This window comes from Musa acuminata, chromosome BXJ1-10 (genome assembly GCF_036884655.1).
Source record: "Musa acuminata AAA Group cultivar baxijiao chromosome BXJ1-10, Cavendish_Baxijiao_AAA, whole genome shotgun sequence".
Taxonomy (NCBI): domain Eukaryota; kingdom Viridiplantae; phylum Streptophyta; class Magnoliopsida; order Zingiberales; family Musaceae; genus Musa; species Musa acuminata.
In genome coordinates, this window is record NC_088336.1 from 28,258,853 (window position 1) to 28,280,326 (window position 21,474).

The 21,474-nt window shown below is 36.2% G+C and overlaps 2 protein-coding genes across 2 annotated transcripts; both read left to right on the top strand.

The window, feature by feature from the left end:
- Positions 1 to 1,269: 1,269 nt before the first annotated feature.
- LOC135595949 (actin-interacting protein 1-2-like) lies at positions 1,270 to 9,534 on the top strand. Its single transcript, XM_065087506.1, has 6 exons — positions 1,270 to 1,757; positions 2,378 to 2,539; positions 4,009 to 4,195; positions 4,858 to 5,280; positions 7,082 to 7,489; positions 8,824 to 9,534. The coding sequence occupies exons 1-6, from the start codon at positions 1,366 to 1,368 to the stop codon at positions 9,079 to 9,081; spliced, it is 1,830 nt and encodes a 609-aa protein (XP_064943578.1). The 5' UTR covers positions 1,270 to 1,365; the 3' UTR covers positions 9,082 to 9,534.
- Positions 9,535 to 9,925: 391 nt separating this feature from the next.
- LOC103968729 (uncharacterized) lies at positions 9,926 to 20,971 on the top strand. Its single transcript, XM_018818945.2, has 13 exons — positions 9,926 to 10,191; positions 11,833 to 11,915; positions 13,854 to 13,911; positions 14,516 to 14,575; positions 15,191 to 15,320; positions 16,532 to 16,758; positions 17,816 to 17,908; positions 17,982 to 18,053; positions 18,593 to 18,625; positions 19,659 to 19,799; positions 20,162 to 20,218; positions 20,502 to 20,588; positions 20,675 to 20,971. Exons 1-13 carry the CDS (start codon positions 10,096 to 10,098, stop codon positions 20,711 to 20,713), a joined length of 1,176 nt encoding a protein of 391 aa, XP_018674490.2. The 5' UTR covers positions 9,926 to 10,095; the 3' UTR covers positions 20,714 to 20,971.
- The last annotated feature ends 503 nt before the right edge of the window (positions 20,972 to 21,474 follow it).

Below are 21,474 nucleotides of genomic sequence, written 5' to 3' on the forward strand. Positions count from 1 at the left end.
GCGGCGCCGGGCATGTTCAGCTTCGGTCGAGTACCTGCACAGAGGTCGGGTCCCGACCCCTCCGACGATCAAGTCAGTGATATGGAGTGGCGTTTTTGAGCGAGATCGTCCCCCCTCCTCCCTCTTTGCCCGTTAGGGGCCAGGGGGCATTTATAGGCGGGTTTGATGTTACTTGATGTGCCATCCTACCAGAGCTGGGCCGTACTTCTGATGGCGTCTGTCGTCGTCGTGGGCGTTGCGTGGATGGTCGAGCTGTTGCAGGGTATAGGGAGTGTCAGTCGACGCCTCCCCCTACCCCGGCCAGTCATGAGAGATCGGGCGAGGAGGTCGTTTGGGTACGACGGGCGTGGGTGCATGTCGCGTCTGTGTTAATGCTCGTTTCCTGGGGCAGTGTGCCGCACAGGGGTGTCTGACGTGGGGGTGTATTACGTCCAATCTCGGGGTGTTACGTCAAAGGGGTGTATTACGTCCAATTTCGAGGTGTTACGTCAAATCAGTTTTTACCCCTATCATTTATCTCTTATGGCTATTAAGAATGTATCGTATCCTCTTCGTCCATAATTATATGGAGGATGTTTCGATAATGTTCTTTGTATACTTAAGTTAATCTTAGTTAATATCAAGTGTATTAGAGTTTGAGAATCTGACAATAAAAAAAACATATGAGAATTTTTTTATAATGAGGTTTCAAGACTATTTTACATATTTAAAAATATTTTTTAATATTAGAAAATAGTTATACGCCTTCCTCAATGATAAACATAATCGTTGTGTCTTAAATACGAAGAACATATAATAATCATAAATATGAGTTATAACATCAAATGAGCGACACCATATCAATCAATAACATCAAAATATAGTTTTATATTTTCGTATAAATGATAAAAAGGATGATTCTAAAGATAAATAAGCGTATCATCAATCTTTTTTAAAGACTAGTCAAAAATATTTAAAATGAATATATAGGTTTCTAATTAATATATCGATTTAAGATAACAGAATCACATTCGACATTTTTACGGTTTAAATAACAACAATAATAATAATAATAATAATAATAATAATAATGATAATAATAAGAATAATAATTCTGAAACCGAGCCACCGCCACAAACACGTGTCTTCCCTGACACGTTCGTCATAAGTCGAACACATGATAAAAACGTCAGTGGGTCCCAGTGGAAAGTTTGCTATGCGGGTAACCGATGGGTTGGAATGTGGTCAGTTCCTTCTGACCCCGCATATTTGAGTCACACTACTTGGGGTGTCGAAGGGACACCGAGAAGCAACGTCTTGTTTTTAACTGTAGAAGCTTCCATCGGCGGCTCGCTTCCTCTCTCCTTCGATCTCTCTCTAAGGTGAATGGCGCAGCTGTCAGAGACGTACGCGTGCGTGCCGGCGACCGAGCGCGGCCGGGGGATACTCATAGCCGGCGACGCGCGGTCGGACTCGATCGCGTACTGCAACGGGCGGTCGGTGATCATCCGGAGGCTGGACGCGCCGCTGGAAGCGACGATCTACGGGGAGCACGCGTACCAGGTGACGGTGGCGCGGTTCTCGCCCAACGGCGAGTGGGTCGCCTCCGCCGACGTCTCTGGGACAGTCCGGATCTGGGGGAGGCACGGCGACCGCGCCCTCAAGAACGAGTTCCGCGTCCTCTCCGGCCGCGTTGACGACCTCCAGTGGTCGCCCGATGGCCTCCGCATCGTCGCCTGCGGGGACGGCAAGGGCAAGTCCTTCGTACGGGCATTCATGTGAGGGATCCCTTCTTCCAATTTGATATTTTTTCCTCCCACAAGGAAAATAAGATGGTTTGGGCTGATTTAGGGCTTTTGTTTGTGTTGTTTTGGACTCCACTTTGGATCGGATTAATACTTCATACTATGAGAACCAGTAAAACAGAGAAGAATTACTGCCTCACGAGACCGCAAAATGCAGTAGTTCTTGAAATATGTCTTGTTGATTTGATCTTTGCTGATGTCACTTTGAAAATAGATCTTTCCTTTCCGTTCCATATTAACACTAAACCTGGTTGTTATTGAAGTTCCTTTGCCGCCATATGAAACTCATTGAAAAATCTTTTGGCCCTTCTTGATATTTTTTTCGTTCTTGCTGGAAAGTTTCTGCCACTTTTGACAAATTAATAGAAAAAGCCATGTTTGAGCGTTTTGGGATGCCATGTTTGTCTTTTTTCTTAAAAATTATTTTTCTTTAGCAAACATGATCCATGAGTAATGGTCATTTATTCATAGGAATGCTAATTCGTAAATTTAACATTGTTTTTGCCTTCCTTCGCAGACTATTTCTGTTGTTAGTAGTGTTTTCAGTAAATGTCTGATCATTGCTTTGGCTGTGGAATTTTGTTCTTGTGTAGGTGGGATTCAGGTACTAATGTTGGGGAGTTTGATGGACATTCTAGAAGGGTATTAAGTTGTGCATTTAAGCCAACCAGACCATTCCGCATTGTCACATGCGGTGAAGATTTCTTGGTGAACTTTTATGAAGGGCCACCTTTTAAATTCAAGCTCTCCCAGAGGTTTGTTCCAGTTATATCAATAATGATACAAGTGGTTTTTTGCTGACTTTTTCTTTATCCAGCTTTCTTTGCTATCGACATGTCATTGTTTCCTTACAGTTTGTCTGAGTTTTTTTCTTCAGTATGTATAGAATATTGTTGAATGATCAAATAACTTACTGCTTAGGCACTTCAAACATGGAAATTGTCTTGTAATTACTTACCCATGCACTAGTACTTAATGGTCTGAAAATTTTGAAGCTTAGCGAGATGTTCTTCTCTTGTTTCATTCTTTACATCTTAGCAAAAGTCAGAACGGTGACATGCTTCCAGACATTTTCAAATGAATTCTTTGGACATAGATTAAAAAAAGGTTCTCTGCCTATAAATGATCCTTTCCTATTCGGTAGTTCAAGAATTAGCCCTTGCCATCAAGTACATGAAATATATTTGGGCACTCTATCATCCTATAATTAACAAGAATTTGGTATGCTGACAATAATTAGCCCTATTATCACCTCATAGTTTCTTCCTGTTGTTATACCTCTCCCTATTCTTATTTTTCTCATTGTCGCCCCAATCACCAACACCTAGGAGGTGAACTATGAGTTGGTTGTCATGAAGCTAGTGACAGTGGTTGCAATGGTGAGAGCTGGAAAAGAGGTGGATATGAGGTTGATAGTGAATACGGAGACCGTGTTGCAATAGTGGCAGGCTGTATAAGAGGTGGAATGTTCATTCAAGGACTGAGTTTTTGAACAGCATATTGAGTAGACTGTGGAAATTTCTTAACTTGGTTCTCCTGCTTGTGCAGCAAACCTTCCCTTTCTACATCAAACATAAAGATGTCAGGACAAGAAAACACACACTGTCATATTTCACTTATTGATTTTGAACCAGGTCCCCTCTGTTTTATTTTTTTTTTTAAAATCTAAAACTGGTGTCATATTTTACTTAATTGTTTCTTTTCTTGTCTGCTTTTTCCTCATAGTTTGGATATCAGACATGGACCATTTTCTGTAATCATGTCACCTGCTTGTGTTCATGTGATATGAATATGCAGCCCACTTCTATGTTTTTTGTTCCTTGCATGAGATGATAATTTCTCTAATTTGGGTCCTTTGTATGTGACTGCTGCTGAATAAGTCTTATCTATCATCTCTGATCTATTTTAGGAGGTTTAGGCATGTGCAAAGTCATCCAGTATACATAACTTTTCAGACACTGGAAAATAGTTTTGTCTCACCAAAATTGTATGCCACTCACTTCCACGTCTTTTCTTTTTGCATGAAATAATATGAATCCTAAGAACAGGTCTTGGATATGACTGCTGTTAGATAAGTTTAGAGTGATTTCTTTCTGTTTAGCTGATTTTAGTCATATGCAAAATGATCTAATATGCATAACCTTCATCATATACTGGAAATACTTGAGTTTCACCATACTGAGATTTTTTTAACCTTTTGTCTGTCTATTTTCTTGATCTGCAGGGAACACTCAAACTTTGTTAATTGTGTACGGTTTTCTCCTGATGGGAGTAAGTTCATAACTGTGAGCTCAGACAAGAAGGGTATATTATACGATGGAAAGACTGGAGAAAAGATTGGGGAATTGTCTATACAAGATGGTCACAAGGGTAGCATATATGCTGTAAGCTGGAGTCCTGATAGCAAACAAGTAAACACCTATCTGTGATTCCATTCCTTGATGTAATATATTATTTGAAGTTCATGTTATGAAATATTCTGACTCAATTACTTCTTATGGTTTCTCAGTTGATCAGTTAATTACTTGTTACTACTTGACCCAATTTCCTCATGTCTTTCTCTCTCTCTCTTCCTCTCTCATCCTTGCTCCCTCTTAAGTATGAAATACATATAACTTCACTTGTAGTTTTATCTAGTAGTTCCTGATGGGACGAATGAATTGTGTATGATTTAGCTGCCGTAGTCCTCAAAATTATTGGTGGGCTGGAGAGTATGTATGAGCTATAATTGTCTCCAAAATCTCTGGTGGGCTGAAAAATATGCATGCAACAAAAGCCCAAAGTAACATTATATAACAAAATATGTCACTGAACCTAATAAAGTTCCAGTTTGTGATAACATTACATCAACTTATGCATCCAAGTGAACATTTTCTTGGGTCATCTGGTCTTTGACTTTCTAATAACAGCTTCATTGTATTAAGTCACCGTGCCCAAGTTTGTTTTGGACATGATCTTTCTTCTCACATTTGATTTTCATTTGTCTTTGTGACTTTTTTTTTTTTTAATAAAATGTGATTCTTTTTTTCCTCGAATTTCTCCATAAGTTATCTTGCTTGTTTGTCAAACTTAGGTTCTCACAGTATCTGCTGATAAAACGGCAAAAGTATGGGACATTATGGAGGATGGATGTGGGAAACTAAGGAGAACATTGGCTAGTCCTGGCTCTGGGGGAGTGGATGATATGCTTGTCGGTTGTCTGTGGCAAAATGATCATCTTGTCACAGTTTCTCTTGGTGGAACAATGACAATATTCTCAGCAAGTGATCCAGACAAGTCACCGGTATCATTTTCTGGACACATGAAAAGCATCACCTCTTTGGTTTTTCTTCAAAGTGGTCAGAATGTCATTTTGTCTAGCAGTTATGATGGAATTATTACAAGATGGATACGAGGCATTGGTTATGCTGGTAAGTTGGTTAGAAAGGATAGTACCCAAATTAAATGTTTTGCTGCAGCTGAAGAAGAAATCATTACTTCAGGGTTTGACAATAAGGTGAGTGTTCTTATTGGCATGTTATTCCATTATAGTTTTGAAATTGGCTTTAGCTCTAGTTATGCCTTCATTTTGCTACATGTTATTTTTGAGAATTATTGGGTTGCACAAGCTCTGCTGTTTGTGCATGTGATTCCAGAACCAACTACAGATTCAAAGGTGTTATTCTATTTCCTATTTGTTGATCATCATGATCAATGAGGTATGACTAATAAAAGCCACTGTTTTCATGACATTCTTTCTGATAGTGGTAGAATTGTAAAATGCTTTACAGATAATAAGGTCTATAAGAGATAAACATATATCTAAATGAACACATTGTGATACTCCAATTTAGTCCCACAATGGAAGTGGGAGGATGTCACTTGATTATATTGACTAAAATCCGGGCCTCAAATATTTTTTAGTTACATGATTTCAAGCCTCTCAAGTTGGTGGAGCAGTTTCTGAATCTGAGTTGGGGTCATGCTACTAGGTAATAAATAAAATCTATAGTAGGTATTGTGCGAGGGTAGAGTAGAAAAAAACGTTATTCGTGGATAGGGCTGGAGGCATATCACGACATGAGTCACTGTTAGACTAGTTGTCATATGCCACCTACTAAACTATCAATTATGTTTGACCTTGCACCTTGACGAGGATGTCAAGTCTTAAGTGGAAGAGATTGCCATACTTCAATTTGGTCCCACATTTGAAGTGACAAGATGGAACTGATTATCTAGGGCTATATGGACTTATTATCGTTAAGTCATGCTTGAGCATTTTGGGTCATGTGATTTCAGGCTAATTAAGTTTATGGTCAGTTTTTCTGTTGAGCTGACACTTGACACTTATTTTTCTATTGATTCATCAGTTATTTTTCATAAATTCATTAAAATTCTTTGGACAAAGAGGCTAACGACCTTTGTGATGTCATATGCTTACATGACTTAATTTTGGTCTTTGAAATGTCAGTTTGCTTGTTCTTTGATCATAGTTGGGGTCCACATCTTGATGATTCTTATGCTTCATTTATTTTCTTCATTCGTTATCTTTACTCTCGTTTCCAATTGAACTCAATTGGATGGCACTTTCAGTTAAAACAATGTGATCACAAAAATAATCCTACAGATCGACTGTTGTTGCTGTTTTGAGTGTTTTTATCAATATTGGTATTAGTAGAACAAGATAATGAAATAGTTACTAGTTACATGCACTAAGCAGTGATAACGAAGTTCCATGACAGTGAGTGGTTAGTGTGGTTAAATTTGGGAGGTTGCCTTGCTTTTTGTCTGCATTTGATGTTTTCCATGGATACAAACAATTAAAAATTATATAGAAATATATTTATTACCATAATTGGAAAGGTTCTTGGGATTCTTCGAACTTTATACAACCAAGCCTAATCTACATAGTAGACTCAAATAGCTTTAAAATAAGAAGACATTAAAGCCTATTCTAAATATTGCATACAAGAGATATAACTTTCACATGTTTGCAAAAAAATCGACACAGATTATTTGCATATACTTGTCTAGGTGACTTAACAAACAAGTGGAAATTGGGACTAACTGATTTCTTGATTCCCTTTCATGTTAAATTTCCCATCTGATCTTCTCTGGTAAGATTTGGCTTATTGTTGTTAAATTTCATGTTAAATTTCTTTTAGAAAGCACTCGTCAATTTGATACCCATTATAATTTGTTGTTATTGTTGTGGTATTGGTATCATTGTGCAATGATAATCAAGAACTAGTTTCATTTTGCTGTTTAATGATTGTGGTCATTCTCTAAATCTTATTTCTTTCTTCTGTCTCAAACAGGTTTGGAGAGTTCCTGTTAACGGGGATCAATGTGGGGATTCACAGCCAGTTGATGTTGGGTCTCAGCCGATGGGTTTAACTGTTGCAGCTCAGACCCCTGAACTAGCTATTGTTTCTACTGATTCAGGAGTTGTCTTGCTGCAAGGTCCAAAAGTAGTTTCACAGATAAAACTAGGATATGCTGTAACAACATCTGCAATTTCACCTGACGGAAATGAGGTCATCGTGGGTGGTCAAGATGGGAAACTGCACATTTATAGTGTTACTGGAGACACCCTTACAGAGGAAGCAATCCTTGAGAAACATCGAGGAACTATTACTGCTATATGTTACTCCCCCGATGCTTCCATGTTTGCTTCAGCAGATGCCAATCGAGAAGCTGTTGTGTGGGATCGGATATCTCGGGAGGTATGTCTTCTTAACTTGGTACTGTGTTGTCTGTTTAGAGCATGAAGGTAAGAGGGATGTGTTTTGCTTTGTCCACCATCTCTTGATTTTACTAGCTGTCTATAATGATTACTGCCACTAGAAAACTGGTAAAAGGAAGTTGATTAATGCTTACTGGTTTAACTCATGTTAAGTTAGAACTTGTGGTAAAATAATGTACCACACACAATTTTGTTTCTTATAAGATCCATATGTTCATTTGGATCGGGTTAACAACAGAAGCTTTTGCAGACAATAGAAAATGTTTAGGTAAATTTTCTAAAAGCTTGTATTCAAATAAGAATATAAATGAATGAGATCAGCTATCAATTTCAGCACTCTAATGATGTTTCTTCAGGGGCTGTTTTATTTACAATTTGCTTTCCTTTCCAGCTGTCCCCATGTGTGTCAGTAACATACAACATTTGGAACATCACATATGGCATGATCTTTGTCAAAATGTGTCAAACTAGGTCTACTGTGGGATGGAAAGCCTTGATCTTTCTGAAATATGCAATATAAGCCAGTTATAGTTGCTTGCTTTGGTCAGTGTGTTTCCAACTTCAATTTGAACTGTATATATAATAAACATCCTGATCCATAACATCATTATATGCTAGTATTGACAAATAGGTTCTCTTTAGCTCCTTGAGCCATCTGAAGAAAAATGTTGGTCATGAATATTAACCAACTAGTACAAACGAAACTTTGAGTAATTCAATTCTTAATTGCTATTGTCTGAGAAAGTTAAAGAAAAGGAAAATCACGAACCATCATGCTGTATGCCAATGGCTCATGGATGGGGTTTGTGATTATGTGATACTGTATTGCACATGCCTTGCAGGTCAAGTACCAAGAGATTTCACGGACAATCAAATTAACTTTTTTTTTTGTTTTAGTATTATATGATATTATCTTGTGAACATACTAGTAGTTGTATTCTCTTATTAGCTTCTGGTGTGTTGTTGCCTGTATATTTCATTTCTGAGTTAGACATCTTGTAAAACTTGTTTATATTTGAAAAGGACAAGATAGGTGGAGTGGATTTCTTTGTATCTTTAAACTAGAGCACAAATCAGAATAAGCATAAAAAGTTAACCTATAGTATCCTTGTCCAACTGTTTAATCTATACTTTGATAATATACTCTTTAAATGAGGCAAGAAAAGAAGAAAAACCTCCCAGCCATGAATAAATTTATCTTATTATTGAAAATGTTGATTGTGCCTTATCTTTTTTTTCACGGTGTCTTAGAACTAAAATTTTATGTTGTTCTAATTTTTCACTTCACGCTCTCATCATCCCTTGCATCTTTAGGTGAAGCTAAAGAACATGCTGTACCATACTGCCCGCATAAATTGCCTGGCCTGGTCTCCTGATAGCCACTTGATTGCCACTGGCTCACTGGATACTAGTGTTATAGTCTATGAGGTAGATAAGCCTGCGTCCAGCCGGATCACAATTAAGGGGGCTCACTTGGGAGGGGTGTATGGATTAGCTTTCATTGACGAAAACAGTTTGGTTAGTGCAGGAGAAGATGCATGCGTCCGTGTTTGGAAATTATTACCACAGTGACAAGGGTTGACCCATGGAAATTTATGCCACTGGTGGCAGAGTGATCAAGTTTTCTTGTGTTGCAGTTTGCTCAACCATTATGTAGTTGGCTTGTGCGTGTGTGTAATCACTTTCCACAACAGTTACCATTTTGGTGAAGCCGTCGCAGTGCCTAGTTGCATCGGAACATAATATTGCAGAAGACCGATGAATTTGATTTATGGAGTCAAAGTGCAGAAGCCTTTGAGAGATGCAACTTTTGGTGGCGGCTTTTTTTGGGTTCGTTTCTATTGTTTCCCTCCAAGTGAAAGCAAAGTAAGATTACAAGATGGGGACTGGTGAACCCATATAGGTGCAGTTGAGGTGCTGAATTCATGTTTGGACCAGCCATCGTCATTTCAAGTTGTGATGGACATGTTTGCCTGCGAAAAACTGGTTTGAGTGTGCAATTTCATTGTCTTTTGCTTGGGTTTATGACCTCGAGATGCAAATGCTAAGAGAAGCTTGCTTGTGATGCTGCATTTTTTTTTTCTTCTAATTTTTTGGCAAATGATGAATAATCCCCATTTTAACAGGTCCATTTTCCTGGTGCTCGTGAGTAATCAATCCCCACTCTGACAGGTTCACATCGTCTTCTCCCTCGAAGGTGGTACTTCCCAATGCAAGCAAACCTCGGACATGGAAATCATGAATTACGAATCTTAAAGCAACGTTGTCCTAACCCTGGTGACAGGTGGTGCGACTCGTGGTCCGAGCAGCTGACAGTCGCGTGCCGAGAAGGACTCGTAGAAGGATGAGGGGGCATTTTTGTTAAATTAAAGTAAGGGTTTTAAGGTAAAAGAAAAAAGAAAAAAAACAGAAGGGAAGAGAACGTCCTCTCTGTTTCACGTGCGCGACACGTGATCAGACATCTTGATTCTTGATTCTTGAACCTCCGAGAACAACCGCCGATCGTGGTCGTAGCGTCGACCCCAACCGAGTGGTCGTTCTACTCCTCGTCTTCTCCAAGCGGCGTTCTCCAGCCTGGTGCTTGAGATGGATCAAGAAGCCGCTCTCGATCTCGTGAAGAAAGGGGCGACACTTCTTCTCCTCGACGTCCCTCAGTTCACTCTCTTCGGCATCGACACCGAGGTCTCCTCTTCCTGTTCCCTATTCGCATTTCTTTCTACCAATTCCTCCTTTACGTTTCTTTATTTCACGAACCCTAGAAAGATCTCTTTCTCTTTTCTTCCAAGAAGCTTCTTTCCTTTCGACGCCTGGATGTGCATATTCGCATAAACTTCATGACGAGAAGAAATAAGATAGCCTTTAGGGTTTCTGGAGTCATGGAAAGCACTGATGCCCGCGTCTTGCGAATAAACTTTAGCCGTAAACTGCATTGTATAATGATTTATGTTAACAAGAAATCCGAGTATTTTACCATGTGGTCTGTTGCCCTTTTGTTGTGATGTAATCTCCACTTGTTGGGGGTTTAGCACACATATCTCAAAGGCATGAAAGAAGTTTCTATCTGCTTGTACGTTACGTGTGGGATGATTGGCCCAATAAGATCAATTTTGTGTTATTTAAAATTAACATTTATACACAACGAGTGCATCTATTTTATTTGTTTGCATTTATTTGTAGCACTCAGATTCCTACCTTTATTCTAAGAAAATCAATAATGAAATCAAATAAAAAATTTCTCACGGATATTTTTAGTCACTAAATAATAATAGTAATCATTAAAATTTAAGAAAAAATTAAATCCAACCATAATAGGTTTTAGATCATTAATTAAGATTCTAATGAGTCCAAACCATTCTTTTTTATACAAAATAAACACTTTATAATTGTCTATGTCAACCAAGATCCTAAATTTAATTCATCATGAGTTTTACTAACCTTTTAAATGCAAAATACTTGTTCATTGATGTCTGTGTCAACAATTGGAAATTTTACTTTGGTGTCTTTGCAAAACTTGAAATTTAACCAGGCCATAGGTGACAGCTATTTGTGAAGCAATTTCATATACAGATTTCATGGCTAATGTGGAAATTTATCAAATTTGACGGATGTCTAATATCATAAACATGCCAACAACAATAATTAGTACTAATGCAACTAAAATGTGACATCAAAATGCATGACAAATTTAGCCTGTGTGTGTGTGTATATATATACACACATATATATATACATATGTATGTATGTATATATGTATATGCATATATATGTATATATACGTGTATATATATAATGGAGAAGAGAATTTGGAGTTTTGTTACTTTTGTATGATCATCATATGCTCTTAGATTAGAAAAAAAATATAAAACAATTGTTTGATCAACAATACTCAGTGGATCTGAGTATTGGGCAATTTATTAAAAATATGTACAAAAAAATATTAGTTGAAATGAGTTGAAGTGAATGTATGAAGTTACTTGGAAATATAGATAACAAAAATCTTCATTTCATTCATAAACAATTAGGTATAGCTAAATAAATGATAGCATTAGGAAGAATAAGATTATTAAGAATATGTTTTAAAAAGACATATTAGATGTTGTGATTAAACAAGGTTAGAAGAGAGAGAAGGATATTTCAAAAGAATTGTTAGAAAGTAGAAACTATACAAAACAATTTGAATGCTATTGGCCTAACTAAGGGTATTGTCTTGTATAGAATTCTATGGCAGAAAAAGATTCATTGCCCACAAATAGTTGGATCATTACAGCATATTGTTGTTGTGTCGACATAACTATCTTTAAGCTTTGATGTAATTTCTTCCAGATGTTTTCTGTGGGGCCGATGTTTAAGGGTATGAAGATGATCCCACCGGGCACACACTTCATTTACTATAGTCCCTCAAGCAAGTAAGATGTGATCTTCTAACATCTTCTTTTATGCATATATGATTAACTTGATATGGAAGTTCTTTGCAATGTGCAACTATAATGATAATAATATGGAATAACTTTTCTCACTGTATGTTGAATTTGAGTTTGTTAATTTGGTTGATATATGACATAGTATCAACAATCAGCATAACCTACCTAAGAAATATTTAAAATATTAAATATACAAGAATTTTGCAATTATATGTTGTCTTGTTGCTTTAGCTGATTCCAAAATCCAAACAAAAGGACAACTATACCTCAATGTCTGGAATCAGGGAGTTGCCTTAATATATTTTCATATTTCAAAATTTCAAATATTATAACAGCTCATTCTGATGGCAAGTTATATTGCTATTTTTTGAAGTTGTTAATGCCTAAGGACTGATGAGATGGTCTTTTAAGGATAAATTAAAACAAATAGTGGATTCAAGTGAATAATACATGTAGTAATTCTGTAAATCTTAATGGGTGAGAGACTGAAAAATTTTTGATTGCAATTGTTGCAATAATTACTGAGTGCCACATGGTTAAACTTGCTATAGGGTTCTATTATTGTTGAAACACTGGACATTCAGTCTACTGGCTTGTATTCATAGTGTTAGAAATACCAAGTTTCTCTATGTAAGGTTTTTAGATGTTTGGTGATTAGTCGAAGTCTCTGATTGTCTGAGAACAAAGAGATGAAGCACTAACAGACCAATTAAGATCATGGCAGTGCAGTGCCGTGGGAAACAGGGGAAATTTTTATTTAAAATCAAATTAATTTTGAATTGAAACAATAGTATCATTGTGAGTGCAATTATACGTGACCATTGACCTTAAATCATATAATACAAGCATTATATCAATAACAAAGGCTCTTCTTCCATGTATGCATACATGCAGGTTTCGGAATCTAGAACATTGAAAGCCCTTTCTTTGGCATCTTATAACTGCCTTCAGTTGAGGTGAGACATAACAGCGCTGGTTGCCACTTGCCACTGCTCTTTTCTTGAGGATAGTCTTTGTAATATTAGACATCCATTCTGATCTTGCAGTTTGCCAAATCACATTTGGACGTTCTATTTTTGGTGTTTTCCAGCAATTAGAATAATATGAGTTTTTTGGTCTTACAAGATGTCAAACCTTAGGTTGTGTGTCTTGTCCTAGTCCTTAGGTAGTTCTTCACTTGAAAGGAGTACTAAAACAAAAAACTATACAACTCGCGTGGATGACAAATCATCATGTTGGCAGTACCATAAAACAGAAACAATTTGAACGACATTGCAACAATGTAAAAAATATTTGCCTTCTGTTCCTCTCCAACCTACAACCTTTTCTTTGGTCTCCTCTTCTCCTGGTTCACACATTTCCACATCTGCCATGACAAAACCATGGAGGCATAAGGCAGGCAGGGTTTCTATATGGATTCAATACTTCAAAGACTTAAATAATGTGTTTAAGAGGTTAAATTGATTTGACTAGGGTCAGACTGTTTTGGATCCAATTCGGTATAGTGTCTGGATCAGTCATTCATAGTTCTGTGATTACGAATTGAGATTGCCCCTCACTGAGCTCTTGGTTGAACCTTCATTAAGCTTGGTGTAACATACTTGACTTTCTGTGAAAGCTCATGTAATGTTTATTCCTAGAGATTGTTATTTCATGATACAGAAGCATGTTGATATGTTGTTCCAACTGTGTTGTGCTGGTTCTTTCCACCGTGCCAGCCAAAATAGGCAAAAGTTGGTCGACTTTTGTATTCACACAATTCGACATGCCAGTTGGCATGGAAAGATTGTTTGTCATTATAGCTTAATTCTTGTATCTGTGTTGTTATTGTAGTTTTGGCAACTGTATAGGTTAAGCCATAGTATTTTGATTCAACTGATACTTAAGCTAGGTGTCTTCCTGTCTTTACTGTGATTGATTCAGAGAGGGGAATGAATTTTCACCGACAGTTGGCTTCTTCCTTACGACCCATCCTGCTGAGGTATTCATCTATGTAATATTTCTTTATGTTTGCTTGGTATCTGTTGATATGACTTTGCAAAATCATACATAGATATCTTTGTGAACTAGTAGGTATAAATCTAGAATTTGAGATCTTTCACCAAGGGTGATATTTAGTGAATTTTTTTATTGCTTTTTGGAGTTTTTTTCTCGAATGTGCCACTTTTCTTACCAGATCAAGAATATCAAAATGTTTTTTTGGATAAAATATTGTGTTCACATTTTGATACTTGTAGCACATGACAGTCCCATAACGTGAAATTCATTTTTCAAGGTTACCATTTTGGATCTCTCACTGCATTCCTGCAGCATGTATCAGACACACAAGGACTCTGTTAACTTGTTACATATCTTGTTTGTGTGTATGCATGCTGTAATTTATATGCATACACAAGAATAACATTGTTGACTTTGAGAAACCAAATTACAACCTTGGTTATCATTGTGGCAAGTAATATTTTTTAAATGGAAAAAGCGATATAGATAGCATTTAAATCATGTGGTTCTATCAATTATTGAATTGTTTTAGAAGTATAGCTTTTGTGCTTGATAGGATTTATAAGTTCTTATTATGCTTCGGACAGGTAGTTGTGCGCAAGTGGCATCATCAGGAGGAACGGCTGATTAAAGTTTCAGAAGATGAGGTAGCCATTTATGATCACAAGTCTTATATGATAGTTACAAAAATTTAGATATCACTTAATTGATTGGAGTGTTATAACTAATTAAAAGTATTATATAGGTGAATTTGCTTGTATTATCTAAAATGTGGTGTACTTAAGACTGAAATTTTAAAATGTGTGTTTGTGAGGTATGGTAATTCTGTCTTTGCTTATGTTGAACATATATGCTGTTCTGTCCATTCTGATGCTGCAGTAATTTGATAGTTCAGTGTGTTGTAACAGTTAGATGTCTGAAGTTTGGAACATGTCTTGCATAATATCTGTTAGCAGGAAGCTGGTTTATGTACTAGTATTTTGTGTAGTCCCAACAATTTGAACTTACTGAAGTTTGTTGCCATGGATTCATTCAGATCTTTTGCCAAGTTGATTTGGAACATATCTGTGATAATCTGTTGTGGCAGGAAATATTTGTCAACATATTACTGTTTTGCAAAGACCAACAATGTGAACTTACTGAAATTTTGGATTGATAAGCAGCTTTTACCAAGTCAAACTCTTCATTCTTATGCAATGGTAGAATTAGTGTATTTACAATGAAATTTGATAGTTGTCACTTATAATTTGACTTCTATTTAGGAAGGCAGGTACTCTGAAGCAGTGAGACGTCTGGAATTCGATCCCCACCTTGGGCCTTATGCTTTAGACAGGCATGGAGAGTGGAAGCAGCTTTCTAATTACATTACACAGAACATTATTGAGAGAATTGGTAAGTTTTACAAACTGTATATTAGCTGTGGATGCTGTTGTTTTATTGGCTTTAATTGTGGATAATTAGGTTGGAATGAGTTTGTTTATAATTCTTTTATTTAAATCCTCATGAATCATGTATAGTTTTCTTATTTTTGTTGGTAATGTCTAATATGTTACAAGGTGACATATCATTTGCAATCTCTTTTACAAAAACTTTCTTTGTGCCAACCTTCATTTCTTTGCACAGAAAATAAACTACTAGGTTTCACATCCATATCAAAATTAAATTTTGTGCAAAGAAGAATTTTTATATTAATGGAAGCCATGTACCATTGCGTTTAAAATTTTTGCACCATGAAAGACTATGTTCTATGGAATTTAGGCAGATGTTGGAGATATCAAATATGCTTATAGTTTTTTGACATGCTAGATGTTTTTAGTTTATTGGTCTTATAACTCATCTTGAGTTTTATTCTTGAAGTATAGATTTCCTGTACAAGTCTGGGTAGCTCATGGATGTGATCTTCTTTGATGCATCTATCTACTGCTTGTGATACTAAGGGTGAAAACTATTATTTAGTCTATTTACCAATCCTGAACTTCCAATAAGTGGCACTCTATTCTATTTTCTGTGAAAGGCACGTTACCTTCTTTGGTCTTTGTATGGTGCATTTGCGTTGGTAGGATTTTCTTTCACTTGTCATTGTCCTAGTTGGTTGTAACTCATCGGTCAATTTTATCTCTGACCTCTACCTTGATTGTAGCTAAAGATTTTTAATTATTTGATGTTATTGTGCCATATGGTCTTTTAAGAAGCATTCAGGGATCTTTATCCCATTCTCTACTCTTTATACTTCTTCAGTGGAATTGCTGTAATTGGACAAACTGGAAGAGAGTTGATAATTACCTTCATGATTTATGTATTGTTATCAAACAAAAGAGGCTTGCTGGTGATAACATTATTTGAATGTTCAATTTTCACACAAAAGGAAAGATATCCTTTCAGAAAGTTGTTTCTGAGTTGCTGTGCATTCAAGTTCTTACATTTGTTATTCCCTTTGCATTCTGTTGTATTCTATCTCTCTTCTTTGTTTTGTTATTTTTTATTAGGCTTTTGGTTATTCCCTGAATTATTTGTGCCTTTTGTCACTGCAAGATTGCTTCAATGTTTTTCTTGGATAACCTTGATATCCAGATATTTTACATATTGAATGGATGAATTAACAGAGCCCATTGGTGGAGATATTATGATAGCCTACGAGTCTGGATTGATCGACAGGGTTCCTATTTCTGTTATGGAGAGACGTCTGATGGAACAGCTAAAGGACAGTAAGTTTTCAAACTCTGAAGCAGAGGGATCTCACAGGCGTGGATGCTATTACACATCAATTCCCCATGCTGTTAAGCATAAGGGCATTTCTGGAGAGGAACTTACAGCAATTAACCTTGACAAAGTAATTATCTTTGCATTTACCCCATTTGGTAAAGTAGAAGGATTAATATATTGCATACTGGGCCTTATAGATCTTTATATCTACCTGAATAAGCGAAAAACAAATGTCATAATTGGATTGTTTGGCAAGAATTTGGTGAAAAGAGAAAATGTAATTTTGCTTAGGGTTGCTGAACTCAGTGTGTAATGTCAAGATTCTTGTGTTTGTGTTTTTTTTGTAAATGGATTTTCTTTATTCAGTTCAAAATGATACTTCTATGCAAGGTTTTCTTTGGAACTTCCAATATTTTAATCCATGATTGTCCTAGGAATGTGAGCTTGTCCGTTTGTGTTCAAACCAAAATAGATACCTTGATACTGTAGATCATTGGATCCTTGCCATTTTGTATCTTCAAGAAAAATAACGGGTCAAAGTTAAATTACCGGCATAAAGCTAAAACATTTTCTCTGTTGAATCGGTTTAAAAAGAAAGTTTAAATTGAAATGTCTGATAGAAAGTGGGACATTGGTTAACATTCAATAACTTTCGTGATAAAGCTTTCCAACATGAACTTATTGATTTAAACTTTGTATCAGCACAAAATTAGGAAATTGAGAGTGTATAGATGGGTTGCATTTTAGTTGTTTTGGTATCAAAATAGTGCTAATATTTAGGAGTGTTGCACAATATGATGATATCTATTTAGTGTGTAAACACCATGATTCTAATTTTGCTCAAACTTATATTTTATTACACCAATGGTTCAGAAACAATGGCATTTGTGTATGACACTTCAATGTGATACAATATTTGCCTGTTAAGAAGCCATACAGCAGTTTATGTTTATAATTTAATCTATCTTCTGGTAGCTTATTTGCTACTTTAATTTCTTTGATTTTGTGGACTTAAATCCTTCCTACAACCCATGGAGTTGTTCCTTAGATATTAAAGTTTATTTGAATGTTATCTGGCTGGGTTAAAGGCTTACTAATGACATTTTTAATTTAGATTGTGTACTAAAGGGTCACATTACTAAAGAGTTTTTATGCATTGACTAATGAGATACATTTTCCTTCAGACAAAATTACTGGAAGCAATCTTGATGAAAGACTATGGAGGCGAAGAAGATTCACTTTTGGGGGAACTACAATTTGCTTTTGTTGCATTTATGGTATGTGTCTGGTGGCATGTGTTTCCTGGTAAATTTATAGCCCTTGTATTTTCATTAATTGTGGATCTTGCAGATGGGGCAATCACTTGAAGCCTTTCTACAGTGGAAATCATTAATTAGCCTTCTTTTAAGCTGTACAGAAGCTGTGAGTTCTGCAATATTCATGTATTAGTTAAACAGACACAAACAGCTCTTGCTTGCTTAAATGATTCTTTTGTTACTTTTTATAAAAGAAAGGAGCTTAAATAATTTTGCTTTGCTTTTATGATTTTATGATTCTGTTTAGATCTTTGTTTGACTGCCTATCCTTTTTCCTGTCTTTAAATGACTCACCTGTTTTGATCTTTGTTCAAAAAAATGACTGGTACTGTGCTGGTCCTCTACCAGTGTACTGAGTGCCAGTGTGCCGTTATGTATTGAGTTTCAAAAAAAGCTTAAAAATACTTAAAAAAAAAAACAGATCATGTACCTTCTTGTACCGGGAGGCACTGACCCTATACTGGGTAGTTATGGCATGTACCACCTCTGTTTGACGGTATTACAAACCTTGGATGAGATAACAGATGTTTTTTTTTTTTTGCAGTAACAATTTTGTTTGTCTTGCATGTGATGTAATTGTGTTGCTTGAGTGGAATTATGCTTAAACGGTGATATGACTTTGATATTCTTGTCTCTTTCTTGCAGCCACTTCGGACAAGGACTCAGCTATTCTCCAAGGTAATTTCAACAGACATTGGTCAATTAACTGTATTTAAAATATCTACTCCTGAATGACAATCTAAGAACACTATTTTGAAACAAAAGATGAAATAGTAAGTTATTTCCTTCATATTGCATAACAGTATTCACAGGTATCTTCGGTTGGAGAATTTGGATTAAGTCTATGGTCTATGATTGTAGTACTATTTTGGCTGCAGTCCTAAATATCTAATTACTAGGACTAAAGGTCTACATGAGTCTTGAGCAGCAGTTGGACAGCTATAAAAAGTTTATATTGTTCAATTTACTAGTAAAGATAAGAAAAAAAATATTTTCATTCATTTCGATAAAAATAAAATAAGAGAACTTCGTTTAAAATGATATAAGAAGACTTATAGATGCGGTAGTAAGAAGAAATGAAATGATTACGATTAGTGGTATGAGAAGTATATGAAAATCTAAAAATATTTTAATAGAAACTGTTAATAAAATTTAAAATACTCTTAACTAAGGATATGACTCCTTACCTATCGAAAGATAAATGTGTTATTGTAAGGTCTACATGCAACTGACATTGAAATATCTCTTTAAAAGGTACATAAATGTGCTTTTTAATATATTTGAAGGTTTTATTGATTATTAAAAAAATATAAATTGGAACTTCTTCTGTCACATGAGAATGATATTTTGCCCATGCTTCCTGGTGCTTGTCCTGTGTCCTGTATATTGAGTTGTCAGCATGTCTTTCTTGTCTGATGGTAGAATAAAAAAGGAACATCTGGAGAGCCTTACTATGAAATCAGATATATCCTCATTATGGATGAGGATATATATGTAACATAGCCAAAGGAGTATCAACTAGGATTTGTGTTGACTCTAGTTCATCATATAGTTGCAAAAACTCTTATTCAAGCTTTAGCTTTGGTAACAGCATACTTTTCTGTGATATGGACACGAGTTTCTTTTCAATAATGTGTTGCTTGTAATTACTAGCAGCGAAGAATTTTCCTTTTTTTCCTCATATATCTGATTGCAATAGCACCGCATGCAGTTTATCAGAGTCCTCTACTCCCAACTCAAGCATGGCTTTCATAAAAAACAAAATCATGGGAATGATTCAGGCAAAGGAATATCCCTTTTCTTGGATGATGTGTGGTTCTCAAAGGACATCTTTTTGTTCCGTTTGTGCAAGGTAATCTCTATCATTTGGTTAACTATGTATGGGCATTATTAGTGTAATACCCTTAGCTTTCACGCCCCTATTAACGTGTGGTCTAGATCACTGTTTTGCCAATAAATCAAGAACTACTTGGCGTGTGATAAGCAAATGTGAGCCATAGAATGAGATTAATGATCGATCAAGATTCTTGTCAAAGTGTGTTGTTTTTGTATTTTAGCATTAGTCATCTTGCTTTTTTTTTTTTTTCTAGTTGAACTTTTTCCAGATGGAATTTCATAAAAAGGTTTGTCTAAATTGGTTTAGTTCTTTTAGTGAGCGATTTTTAAGTATTAATGGTCAGTGTCATAGTTATTGATCATGTTTGAATTTTTCAGGATTTCTTCCCATTGGTGCTGGAGTCCCCAGTTGTTGATGGTGACCTGCTGTTATGGGTTTGAATGTTAAAACCTTTTTAAAATTTTCATTCAGCATCCTGTAATATTTATTCTTGAAAATTACTGCTTTTCTAATTCTTATATATAGATTGTGTATCACTTGGTATATTAGGGCAAACCAAAGTTCAGTGCTTTTTGTGAATGACAGTATGGTATTTGTTTTCTATGTGCTTTTTATGAATGACAGTGGGCATGGATTATGAGATTTTTTTTGGGTCTTCTTCTTTTCCTTTTATCTAAAGACCTTCATTAACATGTTGACTGGTAATGCTATTTGCAGACGAGAAAACTAAAGAGACTGCTGGAGACTGCACTTGGGTGGGATTTTGCAGATGTGATGGAAGTTATCTGCAACGAAGGGGATGAGGTTGATATTGTTAATTACTAACTAAACATGATTTAGCTTTCTCTTCAAAGCTCTGGAAGTTGATCTGTCTGTGCTGTCATTTGCAGTTCTCTCCGGTAATTGTACCTTCTGAAGAAGTGAATTAACCTCCAGGCTTCCCAGTAAAATTAAGTGGCGGATCCAGTTGTGGTGTTAACTTACGGATTTCTTCTCCATGGTTTGTTTTGGACATGTTATATTAGCAATGGTGTTTGACTTAAGGTGGGCGCTTGCAAAGGTTGTTGTCCCATATGGCAGCCATCTCAAAATTCTGGCTTACCACCACCAGTATTGTTAACTGCCAACTTCTGAAAAAGATTGTTGTCCCATATGAATTCCATATTCTCAAAAATTTTGTTCAGTGAGGGGAATGTTGTTTTGTCCATTTCGGATTTAGCATCCACCATGGTTTCTCGTGTTCTACAATGTGGTTTCACGGCAATCGCATTTAACTTAGGTAAACAGGTCTTTGTGATGTAACAAACTTTCAGATCAAGAAGGTCGATGAAAATCGTATGTGTTTCTTTTCAGATCAAAAAAGTCATGCTTCCAAATCACAATGAACTGCCGGTTTTTTTTTCGTGTGATTGAATCAAGAAGTTAGTGTAAAAAATTCTGGATGGTTTTAAGTTATTTGAGTTTGCGGTGTTGATGTTTTGCTAGGGAAGAGGGAAGTCTGCTTGGTTCATCATTAATCTTTTTTTTTTCTTAATGCGAACAACAAACTAATGGAAATGTGATAGCCGCGTTCTTCCGTTCCAATGCCAACCGACGCTTGAGAGATGGGAAGGCACCTCGGACTCGGAAACTCTATTCCAATGACCTCTAAGCCGCTCCGTACGTTGGGTCAGCAGCCATTCTCTGTTGA

Bases quoted from the DNA above. Each gene is read 5' to 3' on its own strand.
- LOC103968729 (XM_018818945.2), top strand. From the start codon at position 10,096: ATGGATCAAGAAGCCGCTCTCGATCTCGTGAAGAAAGGGGCGACACTT. The intron at 15,321-16,531 runs GTAAGTTTTACA...ATGAATTAACAG, and splicing joins GAACATTATTGAGAGAATTG to AGCCCATTGGTGGAGATATT. The intron at 16,759-17,815 runs GTAATTATCTTT...ATTTTCCTTCAG, and splicing joins CAGCAATTAACCTTGACAAA to ACAAAATTACTGGAAGCAAT.
- LOC135595949 (XM_065087506.1), top strand. From the start codon at position 1,366: ATGGCGCAGCTGTCAGAGACGTACGCGTGCGTGCCGGCGACCGAGCGC. The intron at 1,758-2,377 runs GTGAGGGATCCC...GTTCTTGTGTAG, and splicing joins TCCTTCGTACGGGCATTCAT to GTGGGATTCAGGTACTAATG. The intron at 5,281-7,081 runs GTGAGTGTTCTT...TGTCTCAAACAG, and splicing joins CTTCAGGGTTTGACAATAAG to GTTTGGAGAGTTCCTGTTAA.